General features: G+C 45.3%; 1 protein-coding gene across 3 annotated transcripts in view; it reads right to left on the bottom strand.

Annotated features, from left to right (window-relative positions):
* KIF1A (kinesin family member 1A) overlaps window positions 1-26,177 on the bottom strand; it is a 3,950,406-nt gene that overhangs the window by 1,324,182 nt on the left and 2,600,047 nt on the right. The window contains exon 38 of one of the 3 annotated variants that reach the window (XM_069213666.1): window positions 20,635-20,661. The exons of the other annotated variants lie outside the window; for them this stretch is intronic. Within the exon in view, the coding sequence (XP_069069767.1) occupies window positions 20,635-20,661 (27 nt within the window). The remainder of the gene's footprint in view (window positions 1-20,634; window positions 20,662-26,177) is intronic. 3 annotated transcript variants of the gene reach the window in all.

Here is a 26,177-nt window from a genome sequence, read left to right as displayed (position 1 = left end):
ATTTCAGTCGTATTTTATTCAGATAAATATAGACTGTTTTCTAAACTGGTGTGGAGTACTTTTTGAGGTGTTTTCACTGTTACTGTATGAGTTAGTGCAGACATACTTTACATATTGCCTTCTAAGGTAAGCCTGCCTGCTCTGTGCCAAGCTACCAAAGGGTGAGCACATGATAATTTAGGTTGTGTTGTGACTTACCCTGACTAGGATTGTGGTCCCTACTTGGACTGGGTGCATACCCTTGCCAACTAGATACTGATTCCAAACAATTACTATTTTAGAGATGCCACTTTTAGAAAGTAGGAATTACTGCTCTCTGTACCTTATAGCCTGTCTCCATTCCATGTCTGGTATGTGCTTGTTGACAGTTCCCCTTGTGCATTCCACCCAGACAGCCATAAACATAGGACACTCAGCTGCATCTGCATTCATCTGCATACTGATGGGCCTCCATGGGCAGGAAGGGTGGAGGAGCTCTCCATTATACTCCAAAGGCTAGTGGTTTGACTTCACAAAATAGACTGCTAGCCCCCAATGACCTCCTGGCAGACAGAACTGGGTTGAAAGGGGAACTGGTACACTCTTTGAAGTTTTCCTCCACTTCAAAGGCACATTTTGGTGCATATATACTGGGTCTGTCAACCCCCCCAAAATTAGACACTTCTGGACCTACAACAGGACTCTGTTGGAGGGACTGCCTGCTGCCCAATGGAGTCATATGGAATACTTTTCTGGAAGGAATGCTCTCCTGCTTGTTGCCATGCTGCTCCCTGACTCTAATGGAAGGACTTTGCCTTCCCCAACAAGTGATCTCCAAGGTCTCGAACTGAGCTTGACTACTTTTAAAGAGGTTTCAGGGCCTTCAATGACTTCGCCAGAGAGAGAATTTCCACTACATTGGAAAATCAACGCAATGCCTGCAAAAATCGATGTATTGCCTACAGAACTGATTCAGCGCATGTCTAGCGGCTGAAAAAAATGCTGCATCGCCTACTGGATTGATGCAGTGCCTGTTTCATCATTGCAGTGCATTTTGGATTTTCCATACATCGACCCTGGGTGGCAAAACATCACCACACCGCAGTAAGGAGCCAAGGTTGTGCACCTAGAAATCGACGCATCACATTCCCTGCAAGGAAAGAATCGATGCATCATCTCTGCTGAGCCAGAAAAATCAACGCATCCCTTTGCTTTCCGATGCATCACCTTCTCTGTGGCCCTATGGACCATTATTTTTGACGCATCCCAGGTACTTTGTGCTAAAAAGATACAACCTTTGATTCCTAGGGATTAAGACTTATCTAAACCACTAAGAAGTGATATCTTGACTTGAGCCTATTAGATTCTTGTTTTGGTCATATTTTATTCACATAAATATTATCTATTTTTCTACACTGGTGTGGAGTACTTTTTGTGGTGTTTTCACTGTGTTACTGTCTGAGGTACTGCACAAATACTTTACACATTGCCTTCTAAGTTAAGTCTGCCTGCCCACATCACTAAGGGGAAGATCATCACAGTGACAAGAACCTCAAGCCATGAAAATCACAGGGTAACGACAGGCTCTTGGCTGAATTTTATCACACATATGATTAGAAGTGTATAATGAAGCTCCAACTAGTGGCTGCCTACCCAACTCCGTGAGGGAGGATGTGGTGGTGATGATCCCCAAGCCGAATCAGGACCCAGAGTTTGTGATGGCATGCTGTCCTATATCATTGCTTAACCTTGACACAAAAAACCTTAGCAGTGTTTTCACAGCTAGAGTTTTACCACATATGACATATCTCATATTTGACGATCAATCAAGTTTCTTTCCGCGCCATAACACCTTACACAACCTACGTCACTTAACACCTGTGTTCCATGCACCAAAACTTCAAATGGTTAATTATATGATAGTACTCCTGGACGTAGTCCAGGCTTTTGATTCTTTGAATTGTTCTTACCTCTGGCATGTTCTGCAGCTGGTGGGGATTGGCCCAGGGTTTGTGGTTTAGGTCCAGCTGCTGTATCAAAATCTGCATGCCCGAGTGAGGTCTGAGGCTGTAGTGTCAGACCCTGTGACGCTGGAGAGGGGCACGCAACAGGGATGCCCCCTATCACTGCTTCTCTTTGGGACTGCTATGGAACCTTTAGCAGCTTTGTTACGTTGGGTAGTGGGACCCTGGGGGATACGACTGGGGGGACCAACCATGTAGTCTCATTGTATGCTCATGATGCGCTGTTGTTTTTGCATGAGACGGCCTTCTCAGTGCCTATTCTCCTAAACCTTCTCTGACCATTTGGGGAAATATCGGAGCTACACGTTAATGTGGGCAAGTCTAAACTTTTCCCTCTGGGGCGACTGGCGGGTGTGATGGAGGATGCTGTTCCAGGGGTGGGAATTCCATGGATTAAGACAGCTACCACATATTTGGGGATGCAGTTGAGTCACACAGCCCTAGAGTTTCACAAGTGGAATATTGGGCAAGTAGTGGAGGGGAATGCGGTCTTCAGTTTGGTTCTCAAAGACTCTACTGTTCTCCCTCATGGGAAGAATGGCTCTAGTAAAATTGAACACATTACCCCGCTGTTTGTGTACCTTACAGAATTCACTATTTGCCATCTCTCACTCTCAAACCTTGGACAAATTAATAGCGGATCTGCTCTGGGGAACTGGATGACACCGGGTCCGGCTTGTCACCCTGCAGCGACCAAGGCACCGGAGAAGTTTGGAGGATGCGGGTCTAGAGCTGTATTACATGGCAGCTCACTTACAGCATGTTATTCACTGGTTTGATGAGGCGGACAACTGGGAAAAGAGGCTGCTTAATGGCACACATGGAGACAACCACTTACAGGTTCTTATGATGTTGGGGGACCAGGTTCCCCATGAAATGCCCTATATTATTCGCCAAGTTGCAAAGGTTTGGGAGGAGGTGGTACGCAGGGTGCTTCGACCAGCTCCATCTGCACCCGAGATGCCCCTATGGGTGGTGCAGCCCTTCCTCTGTATTGCCGACTGCATGTTGGTGCAGAGGTGGAGGGATGGGGGCTGTGAGGTTATGGGAGATCTATATACAGAACAGCGATTCATTACACAGAGAGAGGCCGTTGATGCTTTTTCCCTCGGCGAGGGACAATATCTACAATAAAGACCATTTCTAGCATGTTGCGGGGGCTTTGGCCGTCCTTCCCCTCGGAATCAGTTAAATTCACTACACTTATCACTATATTGGAAATGGCCCAGAGTCGGTGCCTGATTACTCATTTAAATAGAGATCTTAGAGAGGATCCTCCGTTGGCGGGGCTCCCAATCCAGCTCCACTGGGATCGTCTTCTAGAGCGACTTTTGATGCCCGGAGAATGGGAGAAAATATACGAGAAAGTTAAACTGGTGACTTCTAACATGTGATTTAAACAAATCCAATATAATTTTGTGCATAAATTATATCTCACTCCTCAGATGCTACACAAAATGTATTCGGATTGTGTGGAGAGTTGCCCGAGGTGTACCTATGTGTAGGCAGATTTCATTCACATGGTCTGGTCAAGCCCAGTTTTGGTTTCCTACTGGCAAACTGTACGTGACAGTTTAAACTCTGCAATGGGCTGGGAGATTCAACCGGGAATACAGCAGATGCTGCTTGGGTGGCTCCCTTGCCCACCAAACAGGCCACTCAGCCACTGATTACTCATTTTGGGTCTGGTATTGGCCAAAAGGTGAATTGCTATGGGTTGGCTCTATAAGTGCCTGGCTACGAGATCACACAGGGGATGCAGGGTACGGGGTGGATTTGTTTAGGAGTTTAGTTGTTGTTCTTTTTTCTTTTCTGTGAGCCACACCGCTGTGAATAGCGGAATGTAAAGACTTATGCACATGTTGAGCATTGTATACAGAATAACTCTATTATTGATACTATACACAATGCTGATGTCTCACCACCTGTATTACCATGACACAAACACCACTGACTACATGTGTATATTTACTTTGTGAATGTCCTGTAATTGCTATTGAAGTCTTTTATACTCTGGGGGTGAGACATGCGTATGTCCTGTGATTACTTGCAAAATAAAGTTTATGGAAAAAGTTAAGCATGCCTGCTATGTGCCAGCCTACTGGAGGGTGAGCACAGGATGATTCAGGTTGTGTTGTGACTTACCCTGACCCGGATTGTGGTCCCTACTTGGACAGGGTGCGTACCTCTGCGAACTAGAGACCCAATTTCTAACAATCTGATTTCCTCTAGAGTTTCAAGAGTTAGATCTTAGCACTGAAGTAATTTAAACAAAACATCAGTGGGTTAAGCTCTTACTGCTGATCTCTTTGTGACAGGTGGGTCACAAGGTTCAGAGCCTGCCATTGTCATCTCAGCCAATGAGCATTATGAGCATACTGAGAGTACCAGATTAGAATGAATTGGGGAGATTTCTAACTGGCAGCCTTCCTACTCCTGTTACTAACACGATACAAACTTCTTGCAACATAGCTCGGTCATGTTCCTCCCTTCTCTCTTTCCTCCTTCGTAGCTGCCTCCATCTGTCCTTGTTTTAAACAGAGGTGGCTCAAGGCAAGGCTCAAGGCAGAGCTTCTTTGCACCCCATCTCACCCACACATACACACACACAAAACACACACACACGCACACACACTACAGACAATGCCTTTTTGTGTTGTAAACTTGCACACATTTGAAGTGTGCTTGTCATCTGCATGTGTTTTTTTGTTTGTCGGATGTTTTTGATTTAATCTTTTTGTGTTAGCAAGCATTTCAAGTGTGCTTCTGCAGGATATAGTGCAGTAGTGCTAAGGATCCAAAGAAGTCAGCCACTCATCAAGCATACACTCTGTTCTTCTTCCTTGAACTCCATCACACATACACACACACACTATAAAGTATTAATACCATTTTGTGTTTGTTAGAAATGGGGTCTATGGCTGGTAGCGGTTTGCACCATGTTCAAGTAGGGACCATCACTCTAGTCAGGGTAAAGGTGTCACAACTAAGATAACCCCTGCTCACTCCCTTGGTAGCTTGGCTCAAACAGTCAGGCTTATCTCAGAGGCAGTGTGAGACAAAAGGACCAAACACTAGTTTAGAAAAATAGCCAATCTAGGAAGCTAGTTCTTTATGTAGCCTACCAAAATGAGGTACACTGTGCACACAGTCCAGGCAATCCCCAGAGGTATCACAGAGACACTAATGACATCCCAAACTCTCTCTTTTTGGGAAGTGTGGTCGAGGAGTTAGGCAAATCAGAGGATAGTGCTAAGCATGTCAAACACACACTCACGCAGTTAGTGAGACACACACTCAATAAAGAAATCCAAAACTTATTTATAAAAATATAACATATTTTATATAAATTTAGATACCAAGATCATCGGAATCAAGGTGAGTACTTTTCGAGTTAAGATTTTGTTAGTTTTCAAAAGTAGACTGCATTTTTCAGGAAGCTGCAATGCAATCCTATGGAGGAAAACAAAGACGGCAATCCAGGCAGAGTACAACAACTTACAGGACCAATCTCTTGGACTTAAGGGTGTTTTAGGGCAAGGTGCAAGGCCACACTAACAGGTCACCTCTGGGATATCTGGTGCATCCGGGTGCAGAGGTGTGCTACGGCGTCGGGTTCCCAATTCAAGTTTGTGGGGATTGGTCTGGTTAAAAAGTTGCTGCTGGGATAGACTGGAAGGACAGTCCTCTAGAACCCACAGGGGGGCTCAACCCTTGATATCCTTGGGCACGTGGGGACACCATTGGTCCACTCCTCCTCAGGCCGTAGGGCGCGGGATAAGGGGTCTCTTCTAGCATCAGGTCAAGCACTGGACCTCCTTGCGGTTGCATGGGGGCCTGCAGAAACACCCTGCAGGCGTGGACTTGGTGTCCATTCCAGCCTAGCCAACAAGTGGACCTAAGGTCTCATGAGGAGGAGAGTTGTGGAGACACCCTTGGTTCTGGGGCAGACGGGTGCAGAGGTGTCCTAGGTCATTGGGTTTTTCCTCCTGGTCACTTGTGGTTGCAGCGGAGTCAGCAGGAAACAGTCTAGAGATGCCGTCATGAAGTCCACAGTGGGCGAGCATTGGGTAGACTTTTGGCCTACTTCCACGTAAACTAGGCGGCTCAGGTGCAGTGGTGATGTCTGCCATTGGGTTTTTGGCAGTCCAGGTCCTCTCAGTTCTTTCTTGGGTGCCCGTGGATGCAGGGGAGCAGCTCCTCTTCTCCAGGAGAGTTCCTCTTGGTGATTTGCAGAGCACTGGCAGTGCTCCCAGTTTCTTGGAAGCTGCAGCGGTAGGACAGGTCAATGGCTCCTTGAGGACCGGGTGCAGGAGGCAAGCAAGCAGGGTTGGCGCCAAGTAAGTCGGGCTCCTCAGTTCCGGGGTTCAGCAGGCATCTTGTCCACTTCTCCTTTTCTGTCCAGCAAAGCTCTGAGTATCTGGTGTCAGAGGGTCCCCTAAATACTCAATTTTGGGGGCGTTAAAAGGAATGAAGGATAGTAGCCAATGGGCTACCTACCCTTGGGGTCACTACACTCCCTAAATGACGATTTCCTGTGGGGAGTGGGCTTCACCCTGTCCCGAGTACCTAAATTCAACCACTCGCAAGATGGTGGAATTTCCTAAGTTGTGTCCACTTTAGGCTGGCCTCCCTAGGGGTGTTCCCTGTCTGCAAGAGTGACAGGCCTCCTGCATAGCTAATTTTCCCATTTGTCCAGGTACCAGATGGGCTCTGGGACAGGGGGTTGACATCTTCCTCTGAAAAAGGCCAGATCCGCATACAAAAGGTGATGGACTTCTCTGAAGGTCCTGCCTTGAAATGTATGTCATCCTGTGGGGAGGGGTGGGTAACACCCCAGCCCAGACAAGCTCTTGGTTTCTGATCTATCGAGAGTGGGGGCTCTTTCCCAGGAGGTCAGATTCTCTTCTGCTGGTGGAAGGCTGTCCGGAACCGGTCAATGAGCTCACCAGCAGTTGGTATGTTTTTCACGGGGCACCTCTAAGATGCCCTCTGGGTGCATGTATTAATAAATCCATCACTTGAATCAGTGAGGGTTTATTAATACGAGATGTTTGATATCAAACATCCCTAGGTTCAGAGAAGCCATTATGTGGCTGGGCAACTTGTAGTGACCAGTGTCCAGCACATGTATTTAGAATGGCTGCCCTGTACACTTACTATGTCTATGAATCCACAAAGACATAGTAGGGGCATATTTGCTCATGCATATATGCCCTCATGTGTAATATAATGCACCCTGCCTTAGAGCTGAAAGCCTGCTCTAGGGGTGACTTACAGATATTACAAGCTGTGTTTTAGGGAACATGGCATGCAAGTGTCAGCCATGTCGTGTTTTCAATTTAAGGAGCACCCTATGACATAGCCTGCAACGGCAGTCTGCATAAGGTTGGTGTTGGGTCCCTCAGAGTGGCACAAGTTGTACTGCAGCTCTGAGGGGCCCTCTTCAGTACTCATGCCCTAGGTACCAGGCATACCATTCACTGTGGACTTATAGAGGTACTAAAGGGCCTGTTCACTTGGGGATCAAGTGACCAGGTGTCTTGTTTTAAGGAAGGAACACTGGCACTGGGGACCTGGTTAGCACAAGCCCAGTGTACTCCAGTCAAAGTTGCATCTTAAAACCAGGCAAAAAGTGGATGTGGTGGGGTACTGCAACCAGAACCCAGCTCCCTACAGAAAATATTTATCTGAGTGAAACAAGACCAAATCCACAAAAGCCCAACATACACAAGTCAAAAGATCTCTTTTTAAAAGTGTAAGCAAGTCTTAATCCATAGGAATCAATGCATGTATCTCTTTAACACAAAGTACCTGGGATGCATCAGAAACAAAGACTACGCGGGCCACAGGGGAGGTGAGGTGCCAGAAAAGCAAACTAATGTGTTGGTTTCTGTTAGACCTGACGGCCTGAGGGTGGTCACCCCTAACTTTTTGCCTGCCTCCCTCCACTTTTTGGACACTATTTTTGCTGGCTTTTAGACTCTGCGCACTTTATCACTGCTAACCAGTGCTAAAGTGCATATGCTCTCTCCCTTTAAACATGGTAACCTTGGATCACACCTGATTGGACTATTTAATTTACTTATAAGTCCCTAGTAAGGTGCACTATATGTGCCTAGGGCCTGTAGATTAAATGCTACTAGTGGGCCTGCAGCACTGGTTGTGCCACCCACTCAAGTAGCCCCTTTACCTTGTCTCAGGCCTGCCATTGCAAGGCCTGTGTGTGCAGTTCCACTGTCACCTCGACTTGGCATTTAAAAGTACTTGCCAAGCCTAAACCTCCCCTTTCCCCACATATAAGTCACCCCTAATGTGTGCCCTAGGTAACCCCTAGAGCAGGGTGCTGTGTGGGTGAAAGGCAGGACATGTACCTGTGTAGTTCACATGTCCTGGTAGTGTAAAACTCCTAAATTCGTTTTGCACTACTGTGAGGCCTGCTCCCTTCATAGGCTAACATTGGGGATGCCCTCATACAGTATTGAAGTGGTAGCTGCTGATCTGAAAGGAGTAGGAAGGTCATATTTAGTATGGCCAGAATGGTAATACCAAATCCTGCTGACTGGTGAAGTTGGATTTAATATTGCTATTCTAGAAATGCCACTTTTAGAAAGTGAGCATTTCTTTGCACTTAAATCTTTCTGTGCCTTACAATCCACGTCTGGCTGGGCTTAGTTAACAGCTCCTTGTGCATTCACTCAGACCCCAAACACAGGGTACTCAGCCTCACTTGCATACATCTGCATTTTGAATGGGTCTTCCTGGGCTGGGAGGGTGGAGGGCCTGCTCTCACACAAAGGACTGCCACACCCCCTACTGGGACCCTGGCAGACAGGATTGAACTGAAAGGGGTCCTGGTGCACTTCTTAGCCACTCTTTGAAGTCTCCCCCACTTCAAAGGCACATTTGTGTATAAAACAGGGCTCCTGCCCTACCTCATCAGACACTTGCTGGAGAAGAAACCTGAACCAGAACCTGCATCCTGCCAAGAAGAACTGCCTGGCTGTCTAAAGGACTCACCTGACTGCTTTCTACAAAGGACTGCTGCCTTGCTGTTGCCCTGCTGCCTTGCTGAACTCTTGTCTGGCTGTAAAAGTGCTCTCCAAGGGCTTGGATAGAGCTTGCCTCCTGTTCCCTGAAGTCCCAGGACCAAAAAGACTTCTCTTTTTTATTTGGACTCTTCGTGCGCCGAAAATTTCGACACACAGCTTGTTCCACGGCGAGAAAAACGCCGCACACCGATGCTGATTGACGCGACGCCTTCGGGACGACCGGAACTTCGACGCACGGCCTCGCAAGGACAACGCCGCCCGACTTCCAGAGGAGAAATCAACGCGATGCCTGCCGTGAGAGCGAAACTTCGACGCACAGCCCCACGGAACGACGCGCAGCTGGAAAACAAGCAGGAGAATCCACGCACAGACCCGGGACATCTGGTAATCCCCGCGACTGACAGAAAGAGACTGTCCGCGCGCCGGAAAACGACGCACAACTTTTTCATTTGGACTCTTCGTGCGCCGAAAATTTCGACGCACAGCTTGTTCTGCCGCGAGAAAAACGCCGCACACCGATGCTGATCGACGCAACGCCTTCTGGACGACCGGAACTTCGACGCACGGCCTCGCAAGGACAACGCCGCCTGACTTCCAGAGGAGAAATCAACGCGATGCCTGCCGTGAGAGCGAAACTTCGACGCACAGCCCCACGGAACGACGCGCAGCCGGAAAACAAGCAGGAGAATCCATGCACAGACCCGGGACATCTGGTATTCCCTGCGACTCACAGAAAGAGTCTGTCCGCGCGCCGGAAAACGACGCACGACTTCCCCGCGTGAAAAATAACGACGCAAGTCCATGTGTGCTGGGGAGAAATTGACGCACACACCATTTTTCCACGTATCTCTTCCTCTGCGGCCCTTTGTGGAGACTTTCCACTCCAAACCAGGTACTTTGTGCTTGAAAGAGACTTTGTTTGCTTTTGAAAGACTTAAGACACTTTATATCACTTTCCAGTGATATCTCTACAATTTCACATTGCATCTTTATTCGTTTTTGACCTACAATTATCCTGATAAATATTATATATTTTTCTAAACACTGTGTGGTGTATTTTTGTGGTGCTATATGGTGCTATTGTGTGATTTATTGCACAAATACTTTACACATTGCCTTCTAAGTTAAGCCTGACTGCTCGTGCCAAGCTACCAGAGGGTGGGCACACGATAATCTTGGATTGTGTGTGACTTACCCTGACTAGAGTGAGGGTTCTTGCTTGGACAGAGGGTAACCTAACTGCCAACTAAAAACCCCATTTCTAACAGTTTCTTATTGGCAGGGAAGGTAATACGTTGATTCTTTCCTTGCAGGTGAGATGAGGCGTCAGTTCCTTTCTGGCAGGGGAGGTGATGCATCCATTCTTCTTCGCAAGAAAGGTGATGCATCGGTTTCCAGGCACGCAGCCTCAGTTCCTTACTGCATTGCAGGGGTCGATGGCAAATGGGTGCCCAGGGACGATACATGGAAAATCCAGAAGTGCGGTGTTGACATGGCTGTGGTGAACAAGCGATGCGCTGATTCTGCAGCTGCGAGACAGTTGCTGCTTGATTCTCCAGTCTTGGGGCACGTGCTGCGTCAATTTTTTAGCTGTGAGAAAGGTGCTGCATCGATTCTTCCAGCGCAGTGCTTTGATGCGTGGATGTTTTCCTTCTGATCAGAAGCTTGCACTTCCAAGGGCCCAGGGACTGGAGTTGGCACCTCTTGGAAAGTTAAGACTCTCAGCAGAAGAGCCCAGGCACTGGCAGATTAAGTCTTTGATGTCCCTGAGACTTCTTAACAGGAGGCAAGCTCAGTCCAAGCCCTTGGAGAACGTTTGATGTCTGAAGTCTGGGACACAATGGAGGAGCTCTGGGCAACCCCCCTGGGGTGGTGATGGACAGGGGAGTAGTCACTTTCCTTTCCTTTGTCCGGTTTCACACCAGAGCAGGGACTGGGAGTCCCTGAACTGGTGTACACTGGCTTATGCATGGAGGGCACCATTTGTGCCCTTCAAAGCATTTCCAGAGGCTGTGGGAGGCTACTCATCCCCAGCCTGTTACACCTATTTCCAAAGGGAGAGGGTGTAACACCCTCCTCCAAATGGAAATCTTTGTTCTGCCTTCCTGGGACTGAGCTGCTCAGACCCCAAGAGGGCAGAACCCTGTCTGTGAGGTGGCAGCAGCTGTAGCTGCATTGCAAGAGCTGGTTTGGCAGTACTGGGGGTCAATGGTGGAGCCCCTAGGATACACAGCATTGGCTCCCCAATGCCAGATTTGGAATGAGGGGACAATTCCATGATTTTAGACACCTTACATGGCCATATTCGGAGTTACCATTGTGAAGCTACATATTGGTATTGACCTATATGTAGTGCATGTGTGTAATAGTGTCCTCGCACTCATAAATTCCTGGGCATTGGCTCTGAACTATGTGGGGGGACCTTTGCTAGTGCAAGGGTGCCCTCACACTTAGTAACTTTGCACCTAACCTTCAGTAAATGAAGGTTGGACATATAGGTGACATATAAGTTCCCTAAGTGCAGTGAAAATGGCTGTGAAAGTGTGTGCACTATTTCACGCAAGCTGCAATGGCAGGCCTGTGGAAGGGTTTGTCTGAGCTCCCTATGGGTGGCAAAAGAAATGCTGCAGCCCATAAGGATCTCCTGGAACCCCAATGCCCTGGGGACCTAGGTATCATATACTAGGGACTTATAAGGGGGGTCCAGTGTGCCAATTGAAATTGGTAAATGAAGTCACTAGCCTATAGTGACAAATTTAAAAGCAGAGAGCGCATAAGCACTGAGGTTCTGGTTAGCAGAGCCTCAGTGACACAGTCAAGCACTACTGACAACACACACATTAGGCCATAAATTATGAGCACTGGGGTCCTGACCAGCAGGATCCCAGTGAGACAGGCAAAAACGTACTTACATACAGATAAAAATGGGGGTAACATGCCAAGAAAGATGGCGCTTTACTACACCTGATGAATGGCTAGATAAAATACAAAATTCATTAAGTAATTAAGGACCTTAGTTTGAAAACCAGAAGCTAAAAGTTTAAAGTTTTTCACATATAATTGTGTATGTAGTTGGATTCAGCGATTCCGGACTAGATTTTATAATGTTGGGTTTCTATGTGCATGGGTTTCCTTGGGTGAGGTGGGAAATGAGAATTGCAATCTTCAACCTCATGTGAAGTGGGTTGAAGATTGGGTTGTGTGTGTTTCATGCATATCAACATTTATGTTACACTGTGATACTTGCTCCTGGTGGGGTAACAATGTGGTTACGCACTATTGATTTAATACTTCAAACGTTTTTGGATGATTCATGATAATTCTGATACTCCTACATATACGATATATGATAATAAGTTACCCATATTCATGCATGCCATTGCTCACATTCAACAATATTAGGCGGCTACCTGCAATTGTGCTTTATCACTTGTGCAACCGGGGCATCATATGTCTCATTATCGCATAGAAGTATTATTTCTCATCCTTCATTCCACGAGGGAGGTGACAGAGACAATGCTCATGTTTTTAAACGGTCTATCAAATCAAAGATTTTTGTTGCTCAGGAACAAGTTTGTGATGCAAGGGTACATTATGATAAGTCAGCTGCGTGCCCTTCTTATCAACTCCGAACACCTACTATACCAAGGTTGTGCTCGCCATCACTGATCCATGGAATGCCGTGAGGGGATGAGAAGGTTTGCATTTCTAACCAATTCACATACAGGCGCATGTTAGCTTTTAGTGAAATGTTAGTTAAAAATGGGCATGTAGTTGGATTCAAAGATTCCGGACCAGATTTTATGATGAAGACATTCTGGCGGTCATTCCAACCCTGGCGGTCCGAGACCGCCAGGGTTGGGGACCGCGGGAGCACCGCCAACAGGCTGGCGGTGCTCCTATGGGCATTCTGACCGCGGCGGTACAGCCGCGGTCAGTGACGGAAAACCGGCGGTGTACCGCCGGTTTTCCGCTGCCCTGGGGAATCCTCTGCGCCGCCATGGGGATTCCGACCCCCTTACCGCCATCCTGTTCCTGGCGGTTTCGGCCGCCAGGAACAGGATGGCGGTATGGGGTGTCGTGAGGCCCCTGGGGGCCCCTGCAGTGCCCATGCCAATGGCATGAGCACTGCAGGGGCCCCCTAACAGGGCCCCACAAAGATTTTCAGTGTCTGCCATACAGACACTGAAAATCGCGACGGGTGCGACTGCACCCGTCGCACCCCTTCCACTCCGCCGGCTCCATTCGGAGCCGGCATCCTCATGGAAGGGTGTTTCCCGCTGGGCTGGTGGGCGGCCTTCTGGCGGTCGCCCGCCAGCCCAGCGGGAAACCCAGAATAACCGCGGCGGTCTTCTGACCGCACAGCGGTATTCTGGTGGCTCCCTCCGGCCCTGTGGTTACCGCGGCCGGCGGGAGTCAGAATGACCCCCTCTGTCTGCATGAGTGAGATTTATACATCTACTAATCCAGCAGAAAATCACATGCGGATGCTTATTGGCCTTTAATAAAACGTTAGTTACTTAATATATGTTTGTATTTATGATATTCACTTTTGCTAGTGTTTTGCTATTAGTTGTCTTTACCATTATAGCCTTCCATCGCTTATGACACAAGCAATATTAAATAACACTTGTAAAACATAACTGTGGTTGTCTTTGATTTCTCAGAATAAAGTGGTGGGTCCCTTATACCCACATTATGTCCTGTTTATGGAAATAGTACGATAAAAATATATATAAAACAAATAATACACATTTCGAGAAGCACAGAAATAAACAGAACACGCATCAATTATTTTTATGCCTACAAGTTTCCTCACATAGTATAATTTTTCATGCCACACCTGACAGACAACATCCAGTACGTGTCCCCTTAGACACAACAAAAAACATTTGCAACCCTTTCCCGTAACATGGGCACACCAAATCATAGAATAACACCCACTGTCACACATCAAATCCACATTCTGACACAGCTACAATGGGACAACTAAAATACTGCTCGAGGCTGAGTTTAAGAACAAATACACAAGAGCTGCCAGCAATTTAAACTGACTATAGGCCACCAGCACAACACTCACACTGAAGGCTGTAACCACTCCGGGCAATACGGGTCTAATGGGACATATTTGAAGAATTACACCGGCACAGCTCACTGGATTTAGGCGGAGGATCAGAAGCCCTGCACGCCCATTGCAATTCACCACTCATATGACGCAAGCCAAAAGGAGGATTATATATGTGAAAATACGCATTGAGACTTTCGTTCAAGACAAAGTTAATTTCCGCATGCTCTTTTTTGGATGGATCGCTCATCCGGATATATTTTTCATTGTAATCTGGGGCAATATGATTGTCAAGCGTTGTATATTTATGCAAGACTTTTGTAACTTGGAAAGCAAAAATGAATTAGCACTTACAAAATAAATTATATACGAGCCCCACCTCATAACTTCCCATTTGAGTTATGATATACTTCTTTGGGTGAAAGGAGTTCAGTATGAAGGGAATCCTCGGAGAATGGTGAATTTTTAATTAAAAACTCAAAACAGTTTCAGATTCATTGCAGCTTCCATAGTAATCTTGTGGATACAAATCTTCTTGGACAGGGTTAGAGTCAGACTTTGCTGAAAGCAAATTGAAGTTGATTCTGCTCAGAAATATACATTTCTTTAACCTTTAATTTCTTCTAAATATCTCCTAATACTGCTTTCTCCTCACCTGCACGTGCACTGCTGATTCATGAGTCGAATCTTAAACTAAAACATCTGCTACTTACAGTTTATACCATGATAGATTTAAAGAACAAGTTACTTACCTTTGGTAACCCCTTATCTGGTAGAGACTCTGTCTAGCCACAGATTCCTTACTTTAGAATGATCCCCAGGCGTCTGACTGGATCCAGAAACTTTTCGAGCAGTACCTCTGTGAGCTCGTAGGTGGCAATGTTTGGCTCCGCATCGGCATCACCTGTGCCGGAAGTGACGTGAGCGGTGCCTAGAAAGGTACTAATCCAGCGTGCTGACAGCAGTTAATTTTCCCAACCTTTCCATGCATGAAGTTTAGAGTCACAAAGGTTGCTGATTTGCACGTGTGCAGACACTAAGGACATCATAAGTGTTACCCTATATCCTTTTTCAAAGCAGGATGGATGGGAGGGTCACTAAGGAATCTGTGGCTAGATAGAGTCTCTACCAAATAAAGCATTACCAAAGGTAAATTGTTCATATGATAGAGACTTCTAGCTGCAGATTCCTTACTATAGAATAGACACACAAGCAATACCTCTCTCCAGAGGTGGGTCTACAAACAAATTTAGGCCAGTCAGTCCTTCAGGACTGACCGGACAAAGTGCCCATCATGACGGACCTGACTGTCCAGGCAGTCATGTTTGGTGATCGTGTGCTAAGACGCTCACGTTGTGGCCTGACAGATGTCCAGGACAGGGGCTACATGAGTTAGCACAGTGGTTGTAGCCTTGGCTGTAGAGGAATGAGCCATCAGAAGGTTGCTTCTTGGCCAGTGCACAACAGATTTTAATGCAGAGTATGATCCATATAGAGATGGTCCTTTTCTGCATGGCCTTTCCTTTCTTTGCTCTTGTGAACCCAATGAAGAGTTGATAGGCTACCCGTTGCTCCTTTGTATGCTCAAATTAGAATGATAATGCTTTTTTAGGTCCAGTTGATGGAGTCTCTCCTCCTCTTTGGAAGGGTGACTTGGAGCAAAGAAGGTCAACAGTGTGATGGCCTGGCAGCATGGAAGGGTGTCACCACTTTGGGCAAGAAAGAGGCACATATTGTCAGAACCAGTTTGTCTGGAAAGAGTGGTGTATTGATAAGTTTGGATAGGTCCTGCAGTTCGCAAACCCTCCTGGCCAATGTAAAGGTCACTAGAAATGCAGTTTTGATGGTCAGAATGTGTAAAGGACAATTGTGGAGAGGCTCGAAGAGCGAGAACATAACAAATTGTAATACTAGATTCAAATCCCATAACCAATCAATCAATCAATCACAATATTTATAGAGTGCACTACGTACCCGTTAGGGTTTCAAGGCGCTGAGGGGGCAGGGGGGCTGCTGCAACTGGTCGAAGAGCCAGGTCTTGAGGAGTCTCCTGAAGGTGAGAAGATCCTGGGTCTGTCGCAGGGCAGTCGGGAGGGCGTTCCAGGTCTTGGTGGCGAGATAGGAGAAGGATCTGCCGCCGGAGGTCTTGCGTTGGAAGCGGGGAACGATGGCGAGGGCGAGGACGGCATGATAAGGGTTTAGGAGGTAACAGATGTTAGAGACCTTTTAGGAGACGAGTCACAACAGGTAACTTAAACAAGGAGGGCTGGTCCAGCAACGGCAAGAATGCTGGTATGTATCGATACCTTTTAACTGTGCCCAGACCTTGCAGGCTAATGAAAGAACAAATAACAAGACCTCTGACAGAGGTAAAGAAAGGGGATCAACCTTTTTGGTAGTGCACAAAGTCACATATTCACCCCAACCGCAAGTGTATACAGTCTTGGTGGAGGGACATCTGGCAGCCAGAATGACTTTGCAGACTTAAGCCGGGAGGTTGAAAACTGTCAACTTCCGACGCTCAGTCTCCATGCATGAAGGTATAGCATGTGCAGGTTCTGGTGCAAGACCCTGCCCTGTTTCTGCAACAGTAGATTCTCCTGAAACGACAGCCACCTCTCCCAGACAGCCGCCCAAGCCCAGGAGTGACTCACCTGCCAATACAGTTAGCTCTGGGTGGGGAAGGAAAAGGGGTCTGCTGCTGACCCAAGCACGATTTTTCAGCCACCACTGTAAGTCTTTTGCTGGTCCCTCCAATATCTGGACCAGGTCGGAAAGATTTCTCTGATGCTGCACCCACTGGGACTTCTGGTCCCACTGCAGAGCCCGCACATGGCAGCGTGTATGAGTCACTAGCAGTATGCAAGAGACCATGAAGCCCAGCAGCCTTAGAGTCAGTCTCACTGACATCTAGGATACAGACTGAAACATCAAAATTATAGCCTGAATATCCTGGACTTGTCGCTCCAGAGGATAGGCCCGAACCTGCACTGTATCCAGAACAGCTCTGATAAAACAGTGCATCTAGGGAGTCAGGTGTGACTTTGGCATCTTTATAGTGAACCCCAGCAAATGAAGGAGGTTCACTGTAGTCTGGCAGTAGGAGACAAGTGCCTGGGGCAAGTCTGCCTTCAACAGCCAATCATCGAGGTAGGGGAAGACTGGAACCCATGACCTCCGCAGGTTTGCTGCAACTACAGCCATCACCTTGGAAGCATATTAATGGGAACTGATGAGGCCATAGGGAAGCTCAGTGAACTACTAATGCTTGTGGCTCACCATAAACCGCAAGTAGTGTCTGCGAGCAGGCAGGACAGGAATTTAGAAGTAAGCTTTCCTCAATTCCAATGCTATCATCCAGTTCCCAGGTTCTAGGGTTGACAGAAGGCTAAATGGAGTTGACATGGGACATGAAAAACCCCAAGGCCCTGACAGTGGCTCAGCTGTCCTTAAAATGCAGCAGCGCTGATTCTGCCTTGCCTCTGAAAAGATGAGTGCCATTGAACGGCATGTCATTAGAGGATGCCTGGACAGCCCCTGAAAAGCCAGTAGAGCTCATCCCGGCAGAGCGTCTGAGTGCCACTGATGACGCAATGGCTCTTCCTAGTGAGTCAGCCATATCAAGTCTGCTGTGAAAGGTGAACTTTGCTGTGTCTCTGCCATCTGAAATAGCCTGTGACAGTATGGCGTGGTCCTCCGCGGGGACCATGGGCAGCATATGCGCAACCAAATCCCAAACCATGTGGGTGTATCAGCCCAAATGAATGGTGTTCACCGACCACGGTTCAAGGCCGGAGGAAGAGAACATCCTCTTGCCAAAGGTGTCCAGCCTCTTGGATTCCCTGTCTGGTGGTGTGGTAGGGTACAGACCAGGCTTGACCTAGGAGGTGGAGGTCTGGACAACCAGACCCTCCAGGGTGGGATGCAGTGTGAGGAAAGCTGGATCCCTAGGAGCGGGGCGATGGTGGTGGGTGATTGTCCTGTGCACAGGACCCCCTATGCAGGGCTTGGCCCAGGCCCCAAGCAGGACATCAGTGAGGGCTCTGTTAAAGGGGAGGAGAGGTTCTGAGGGGCTGATTCCTGGTTGAAGCACCTCTATCAAGACATTAATCTTGACTACCACAGAAGGCATCGTAAAGACCAGGACCTCAGCCACCCTTCTCACCACCACCGTAAAGGAGGCCTCTGTAACCAACACTAGGAGGAGAGACCGGGCCAGTGTCTGGGAAGGTGTCAAGACCACTGATATCTGACAGTTCCTCAAACCAGTTATCTTCGGCCTCATCAAGGGGGTTGGTGTAGCCATAAGGATCCTCATATCCTTCCTAGTCATACTTCTTTCAAGGCTTGTAAAAAAGCCTTGAGATTCATGGCGCAGCAGTCCTCAAAGTCCTGGAGTTGTGGTCCAGCTCCAGGCACCAACATCACACTAGACAGGGGTCTGTGACAGGAACCAAAGGCCTTGAACTTCACTGTTTTTTTGGGGGACATCCAGCACACTTGGAGACAAAGTTTTGAAAAAAGACTCAACAAAATGTTGGAAAAAGTCAGTAAAGAATTGACTGTGGTAGCTCTCTCCGGCGCTTACAGGTGTGAAAGAAAAGAACTGATGTTAGCATGCTGGGGTGGCACCTATATAGGTACCTCGCATGTCACTTCTGGCGCAGAAGACACCAAGCCGAACAACACTACCTACTAGCATGCAGAGGTACTGCTCCAAAAGATTCCGGATCCAGTCTGACGCCTTGGTGTTTATTCTAAGGTTAGGAATCTGAGGTTAGACGTCGCTATCAGATAAGGATGTTACTTTTATATTTTACTTTCTTTTAATCAATTTGTGTGTAAATAACTGAAGAATGTGATATTATTTGCTGCACTGTTGTGTGTGTGTAAAATGGTTCATTTGTCACCATTTTAATTGTGACATCCCTTAGTTTTATACAAGAATATTTGCCACATCAAAATTTTAGGTCGCTGGAGTCCACACGTATAAATTATCCAATTATTTTGTTTTAATTGAAGTTGAGAAAGCTAGCCACCCAGATCCAACCAAGGTGAGTGATGTAACTAAACTAAGCTTATATTGGTGCACGCTATATAATGTAGAACCACTCCAAGCTCAATATCATTGTTAGTGACCTTTGGGGCAAAATGATCAAGTTAAGGTAATCTGCTGAAGTGAGGGTACAAACAGGTAACTACACAGATGGCCACGTCATATGGGAATTGCTTCAAAACAAGTGCAGAGAATGATTCCTCCAGAGAGCTTGCGGCCACTCAAATACACACTTGTGATGGTTTCCACTTGACTTGTCTCTACATGTCATCCTGGGCCTGTTCGGAGAACATAGGAAAGTGTATGCTTTGGTCATTGATGGGAAAGGATTGCATCCTCAGTCTATTAAACATAACTTCATTTTCTTTATTAACTCAAGTAAAGCATTATGTAAAAATCATTGGACACCTGCGTTTTAAAGAGGTAACTGATCTAACGGTTACTCACAGGGGTAGACTCGGAGAAAAACAGGCCTGACCACCTAAATAAAAGTGGCCAATGTTAGCGAAGCAGATAGCTCAAAAAGTGTCCCACATACAAATCAGGCCAGTTTTGACCTTGTAAAGACACTCTGGATGAGTATTTTGCAAGGTATGGAAGGCTGCATGCATTTGCTGCACGCAATATTTGTTTTATTATCCAAGAAATCAACAATAAAGACTGACCCAATTGGCCGTAAAGCAGGCCACAAACTACTAAAAGCTGGCCCTCACACTGATCTGTGAAAACAGCCCATCGTGCACTGCCTAACTGACTAATAGGCCAGTCCGACCCTGGCAGAGAAATGCAAAGATGCTGGTTGCACATGATAAGCGCCCACTCCGCATAACTGACTATTCCCTTGGCCGTACTCCTGCCTTTCTTGCGGTTGGTCCTGCGCAGAAACCGTGAAATCAGAAATTGTAGAACAGGTGAAAATCAGACAACTCTGATCTCCTGTGAGGACGTCCGTTTGGCACTTACATTTATAAATAAAAGAAATTAAATAGCGCTGATGAAAGGCATTAGACTTGGTATTTCATTCCAGGTTTTTTTTTACACTATCATATTCTAAGCCTCTAGCCCTATCTCTTTCGTGTCAAACGTACACCATGATCCTAGCAGCCAGCTAGCAGGCCTACCGCTTCCTTGAGCTTTTGCATCAGCTCCTCGGTATCCCCCGTCCTCATGTTGCATGTTGAGAGAGATGAACAGTGATGACCCTCTGCAGGGTCGTATCAGACAATCGGAAAGAGTAATGCTCGGGGAATGTTAGAAAATCATGACAATTATACCAACTGTGGAAGGAGCAAAGAAGTACCAGCAAATATGTTAAGAATGAGGAAAAGCACACGAAAAAAAGGAGTACGACCTCCGAAAACTTAAAGAGAGGTATAAAGAGCAGGAATCATTGCAGGGTAGAAATAGGAAAGGATGTAAGATTTTAGCTGAAGTCAACAAAATAAAATAAAATAATACCTAGGCATATCCGTATCAAGAAACTGCCTGCGGAAACACAAAACAGTAATATGGTTAGTGGGTAATTATGTAGAGCAACAATAGCATAAGTAGCAGAAGCGAGAGCAGGTTGAGACATTAGCAATATCAGGGTAAAGGGGTTTTCGGTCACTGCCGACTACAGCGAATAGGTTTTCAACCATTATAAATCAAAAGAGGGTGCGGTAGTGAGTAATTGGCGCTCCAAATTCATACCCTTTCTTGAACTAAACTCAAGTATAATAACACGGTGCACAAAACTCAGGTGTTCACCCTCCTAATTCACCTAAACAATAACCCAATTGGGATATTTAACAATACATCAAAGAGTAATGGCACACATGACTTATTAACAGGTTAATAAGTTGATAACACAATTTCTTAAAGGAGTGACTTCCTTATATCTGTCAAATTTAATACCAATTTCTTATGTACATTTATAGTAAATCCAATTGTCCCATACATATGAACCTCCAAACCAAATTACTTGTACGTTGTCACAGTCACAGGAATATATATACATTTATAATAAATCCAAATTGTCCCTACGTTGTCGTAAATCCAATTATCCCATACATATGAACCTCAAAACCAAATTATTTATATATACATTTATAATAAATCCAATTGTCCCATACAAATGAACCTCAAAACCAAATTGCTTATACGTTGTCAACACGTGTTTCATCCGGGGGAATACCCCTAGGATTTCCTCAGGACCTTCTTGTCATTGAAGTTCATCAACAATCCTCATATTAGTCATTCAATGTTCGTATTTCTCGTAATACTGAAAATGAGATCGTTCAAAGTACCCCAAACTTAATGTTTCAATCGTCTTTCCACGTTTTCTCTTGTGAGTCAAATCTATTGTAAAATGAATCTTAAGTACAATTTCCAACCATTCGCGAGTACGCCTCCTCAGTAAACAGCTAGCGGTATTCCCCCGGATGAAACACGTGTTGACAACGTATAAGCAATTTGGTTTTGAGGTTCATTTGTATGGGACAATTGGATTTATTATAAATGTATATATAAATAATTTGGTTTTGAGGTTCATATGTATGGGATAATTGGATTTACGACAACGTAGGGACAATTTGGATTTATTATAAATGTATATATATTCCTGTGACTATGTGACAACGTACAAGTAATTTGGTTTGGAGGTTCATATGTATGGGACAATTGGATTTACTATAAATGTACATAAGAAATTGGTATTAAATTTGACAGATATAAGGAAGTCACTCCTTTAAGAAATTGTGTTATCAACTTATTAACCTGTTAATAAGTCATGTGTGCCATTACTCTTTGATGAAGGTTTTCAACCATGCCAACTTAAAGAGAGTTTTGCTGGATGAACTGGGATTGGGGAGGCGGAAGGAAAACTATAACCATTAACTCCAAACCACTAATTCGGTCACGCAGGCTGGGTAAAAGGAACATGTTTGATAACTTTTATTGATAGCCCCCAAAACAGTATTAAAAACGAAGTAACGTCTAGTTAGAGTTCTTCTAAGGACGTTATAATATTAAATAATTCATATCAAAGGTGCAATACTGCATTGTTTTAGTTTTTTTGTAGTTTGGTTAGGAATTGTTTCTTGCATGTAACACAAGTTGTGTTGTTTGATATATGTGATAGATTGGCACACTGTATAAATATATCACCCAGCAGCTGAAAATACTCCAATTACTTACCAGTAATCTTCCTTACACTGAGTTCCTCTTCCATATTACGGTATTTATCTAGAGCACGACTGGGGAACGAAAAGCAGGACTTTGGAACCAAAATCAGCCCTGGCAAAAATTCTCAAACTATCTCCGTTTCCTTTGTCTTCTAGCACTATCACTCTCTTTCGATCGATCGATCCATCCACTCTCTTCCCTCCCCTTTCTCTTTCTCCCTCTCCGATCGCTTTCTCCCTACCTTCCCCTGTGTCCCTCTCTTTTTCTTGTAGCCTCTCAGTGCCCGCAGTTAACCTCGGGTAGCTGTGAAAAGTTACCGAGGTACCAGGAGAGTCCACCTCATCTAAAAGCCGCCCTTTAAGGACTCCAGCTCAGCTCACTTAGGGAAATGTCCAGTGGAATAAAGGCCTCTCCCGCCCTGTTATACAAACCGGCATTTGTGGTCCTAACTGTAAGTTTTTTTTACTTATCCACTCCTCTCAAAATAATGGATTGTAAAAGTATTAAACCCCACCACGAAATCTTGAAAAAACATGCAGAAACACAAAGATGAAAGAAACAACAACCACTAGTTGGGTGGTCAGTAAACACGGCTATGATAGTGAAGAACAGGATTCAGTGTAATGAAGATTACCCATAAGTAATCACGGCATTACAACTTAATTTATCCTCTTTGTCAGCATCCTTGTCTAAGAGGACATTGCATGCAGTCAAGTGCATTAATGGAGAGACCAAAGAAGGGCAGCCCAGTGGTAGCACAAAAGGAGTGGCAGCCTGAGCAGGGAAACCAAATCAAACAGCAACAGCTTCAAGAACTACTAATCCAGAAAGTAGATCCACAAACAATGAAATACTCAATGGAACACAAAAAGAAGACTTCATAATGATGGCCAACAAACAACCAAAAAAGCTCTCCCCCTTTCAACTGCTTTTGACACAGTCTAAGTACACAGAAGGAACAAACCAGCATATCCCAGTGAAGGAGCAACAAGGTCAATGGTCACAATCAGAAAGAACCCAGAGCCTTCTGCCAAGGGAGGACAAGGCAAGTGACTAAACCACAAAGATGGACCTAAAACCCAGTATTTGGTGTAAGCCAGGAAACCTGAAACCGGAACCAGACAAACCTGAACTAGATGACCAACAGCCAGGGAGACGAACCAACCACAAGCCTTAAGCGAGGACATTTGGGAAAAAAAGACCATCGTAGGCTCGTCCAAGGGAAGACCAAGAAGTAGATGGACAAATGCCCACCAAACCACCAGGAAACAAAGTGAAGAATGACCATGAGAGAGCGTAGTTTTAATAATACATATATTAAAATGAAATGCTTATATCATACCTTAACGATGCTGCATAGAAAACGACAATAATAGTGATTTTGCTTAAACGTGCACTTGAATTATGACTACGATGTGTGACCACCAATATATATACAGTACACGTGAACTAATAATAATGAGGAAAATTGTTAATGCTATGGTCAATCAAGTTTATATTAACATTTATGGTATTGCATTTATATTAAAAATCTTATAGGCCTTAAGTTAGCGTGAGCTGTGGGTTTTAGCTGCCTAGCTCTCATATTAAAAGCATTTTTCTGTTTTCCAGTGTGCTGACTCACAAAGGGCCATGACCCTGCAAATGTTCTTTTTCTTCAACTTGGAAGATGAATGTATCTTTATAATTCCGTTCTCAACCGCCTATTTGGTGCCTTAGTTAAAGTTTTGAATACAAAGTTGAAACAAATGTATATTAATGTAATGCACAAGGACATTTAAACCATGTACAATGGAACGGCTGACCCAAGAAGACGTGCCAAGGTATGAAGTAACCCAGGATGTGCCACCTCCGAAGGCGTCAATTATGAAGACCAATCAAAATGTTATGAATAAATGTGGGGTGACAATTGGAATTACCTAATGTTTAATTTGATAGATCAAAGATAGTGGGGTGTAGTAAATGTCCAATAGAATTTTGGGGGAATGTACTACGAAAAAGGGATGAAAAACCCATGTCACAGAAGAATCGGGGGAATTAGGTAGGGAATGTTATTGATTTTATCCAGAAACTCTGTCACTCTGTTTGGTGACTTTGAGACTTATTAAAACCATCTTCACCCATAGACTGCCCATTTTACACTTCTCCTCCTTATGAGGGAAGTGTCCCCTGTCCTTTAGTCGAGTTTAGACTGATGGCGTTTTGACTGATGTCCTGAAGAAGAAGACTGATCCTGTCTGCTTAACTAATCTTTGGAGGGTAATTATGACAATGGATTCTGTAATTTGTCTGTTTGCTTTTCCTTTCTAGGTACCAACTGCTCATTTTGATAGAGACCATAGCTAGATGTTTTCAAAATTAGTGTTCTAAATTCTTTTGCATGAAGCCCAACATGCTGATGCTAATTAGTGGTTAGGATAGGAGTTCATTTCGACTGACGCAAATAGACAAATGACTGACATTACGCTATGCTGAACTGACATGTGTATGACATTTGCTGTATTCTGATCTATGTTTACGCCGTGTTATGTTCTGATGTTTGTGATTTTAGCAATAATGAAATCTTATCACAGTTGCCATATCGTGACTATGCTATTATGCTTCTTGCTATTGAGATTAACTCTTTTGCTCGTAGATTGTAATCAATAGGGAATAAAATTCATAAAATTCTATTGAAAGGTGTGGTTATTCATGACTGAAAGGTCATGACTGCGTCGACAATTTGATTCATGTCTTTATCCAAAATAAAGTGCATTGTGGTGGTAAATATTGTTTACATTATTGATATATTGCTTGACATATTGATCAGTTATCTCGTCCTACGGTGTCTCTCCACTAGGTCACAAGATTCATTGGCCTAAAACGAGTCCTAATGTGTAATAAATTAACATAAAAGGACGCGTTACCAACCACAACACATTTTCATGCTTTCCCCACCTCATCCCATCCCATCCCAATGGCAGAGGAGTAGTCACCAGAAAGAGAACAAAGTCACAATGAAACATCATATAGGACTTGAACAATGATTCACTGGAAGGGGAATGCAACAATGGTAGACCATAAGAGAGACTAAGGAACCTGACTGTGAAACTCGAGCAGGAGGGGCTAAGACAGCAAAGCAAGCACGCCACTGAATGCCCCAAAGCAGACCTAATCAGCCAACCATCAGAGCAACTAAAGGTTCAAGGGAGGCCCCACATCAGAAGGACCAGAGCATCAGTGGAAACTCCTGAAGCCATAGAGGAGAAGGCAGAGTAGAAGAGACTACTGCAGATGAAAAGGCACAAAAGAGGGTTATCTAGCAGCAGGGCAACCACCAGATGACCCCCCCCCCCCACCCCCCATGAACACACTGGTGTCTATGAACAGCACCAGCAGGCCACCCAAGATGCGAAGGCCCATCAAAGAAGGCCTAGAAAATGCAACCATTTTGCAGCATAGTGTTATGATTAATATGATTAATATGATATTTAGTCCGAGATTTAAGAGGGCCTCGTACCACCTTAGTGCCTCCTTAGCGTATTTTTTTTTATGCTAAGGTGGCGCTCAGGTGGCCTTTATCCCACGCCAAATTTACAAAGTGCCACAATGTAGGAGGCTTGCCTGGCTTATAGTGGGTACCTTGTGGTACTTACACCTTGTGCCAGGTCCAGTTATCCCTTATTATTAGATTAGAGGTGTTCTAGCAGCTTAGGCTGATAGAGGTAGCTATAGCAGAGCAGCTTAGGCTGAACTAGGAGACATGAAAAGCTCCTACTATACCATTTATATCACTTGGCACTATATCATAGGAAAACACAATATTCAGAGTTACTAAAAATAAAGGTAGTTTATTT

The sequence above is a fragment of the Pleurodeles waltl genome, chromosome 11 (genome assembly GCF_031143425.1).
Source record: "Pleurodeles waltl isolate 20211129_DDA chromosome 11, aPleWal1.hap1.20221129, whole genome shotgun sequence".
Lineage (NCBI taxonomy): Eukaryota > Metazoa > Chordata > Amphibia > Caudata > Salamandridae > Pleurodeles > Pleurodeles waltl.
Note: the sequence above shows the minus strand (reverse complement) of the source record. Positions and strands in the feature narration are given on the sequence as shown.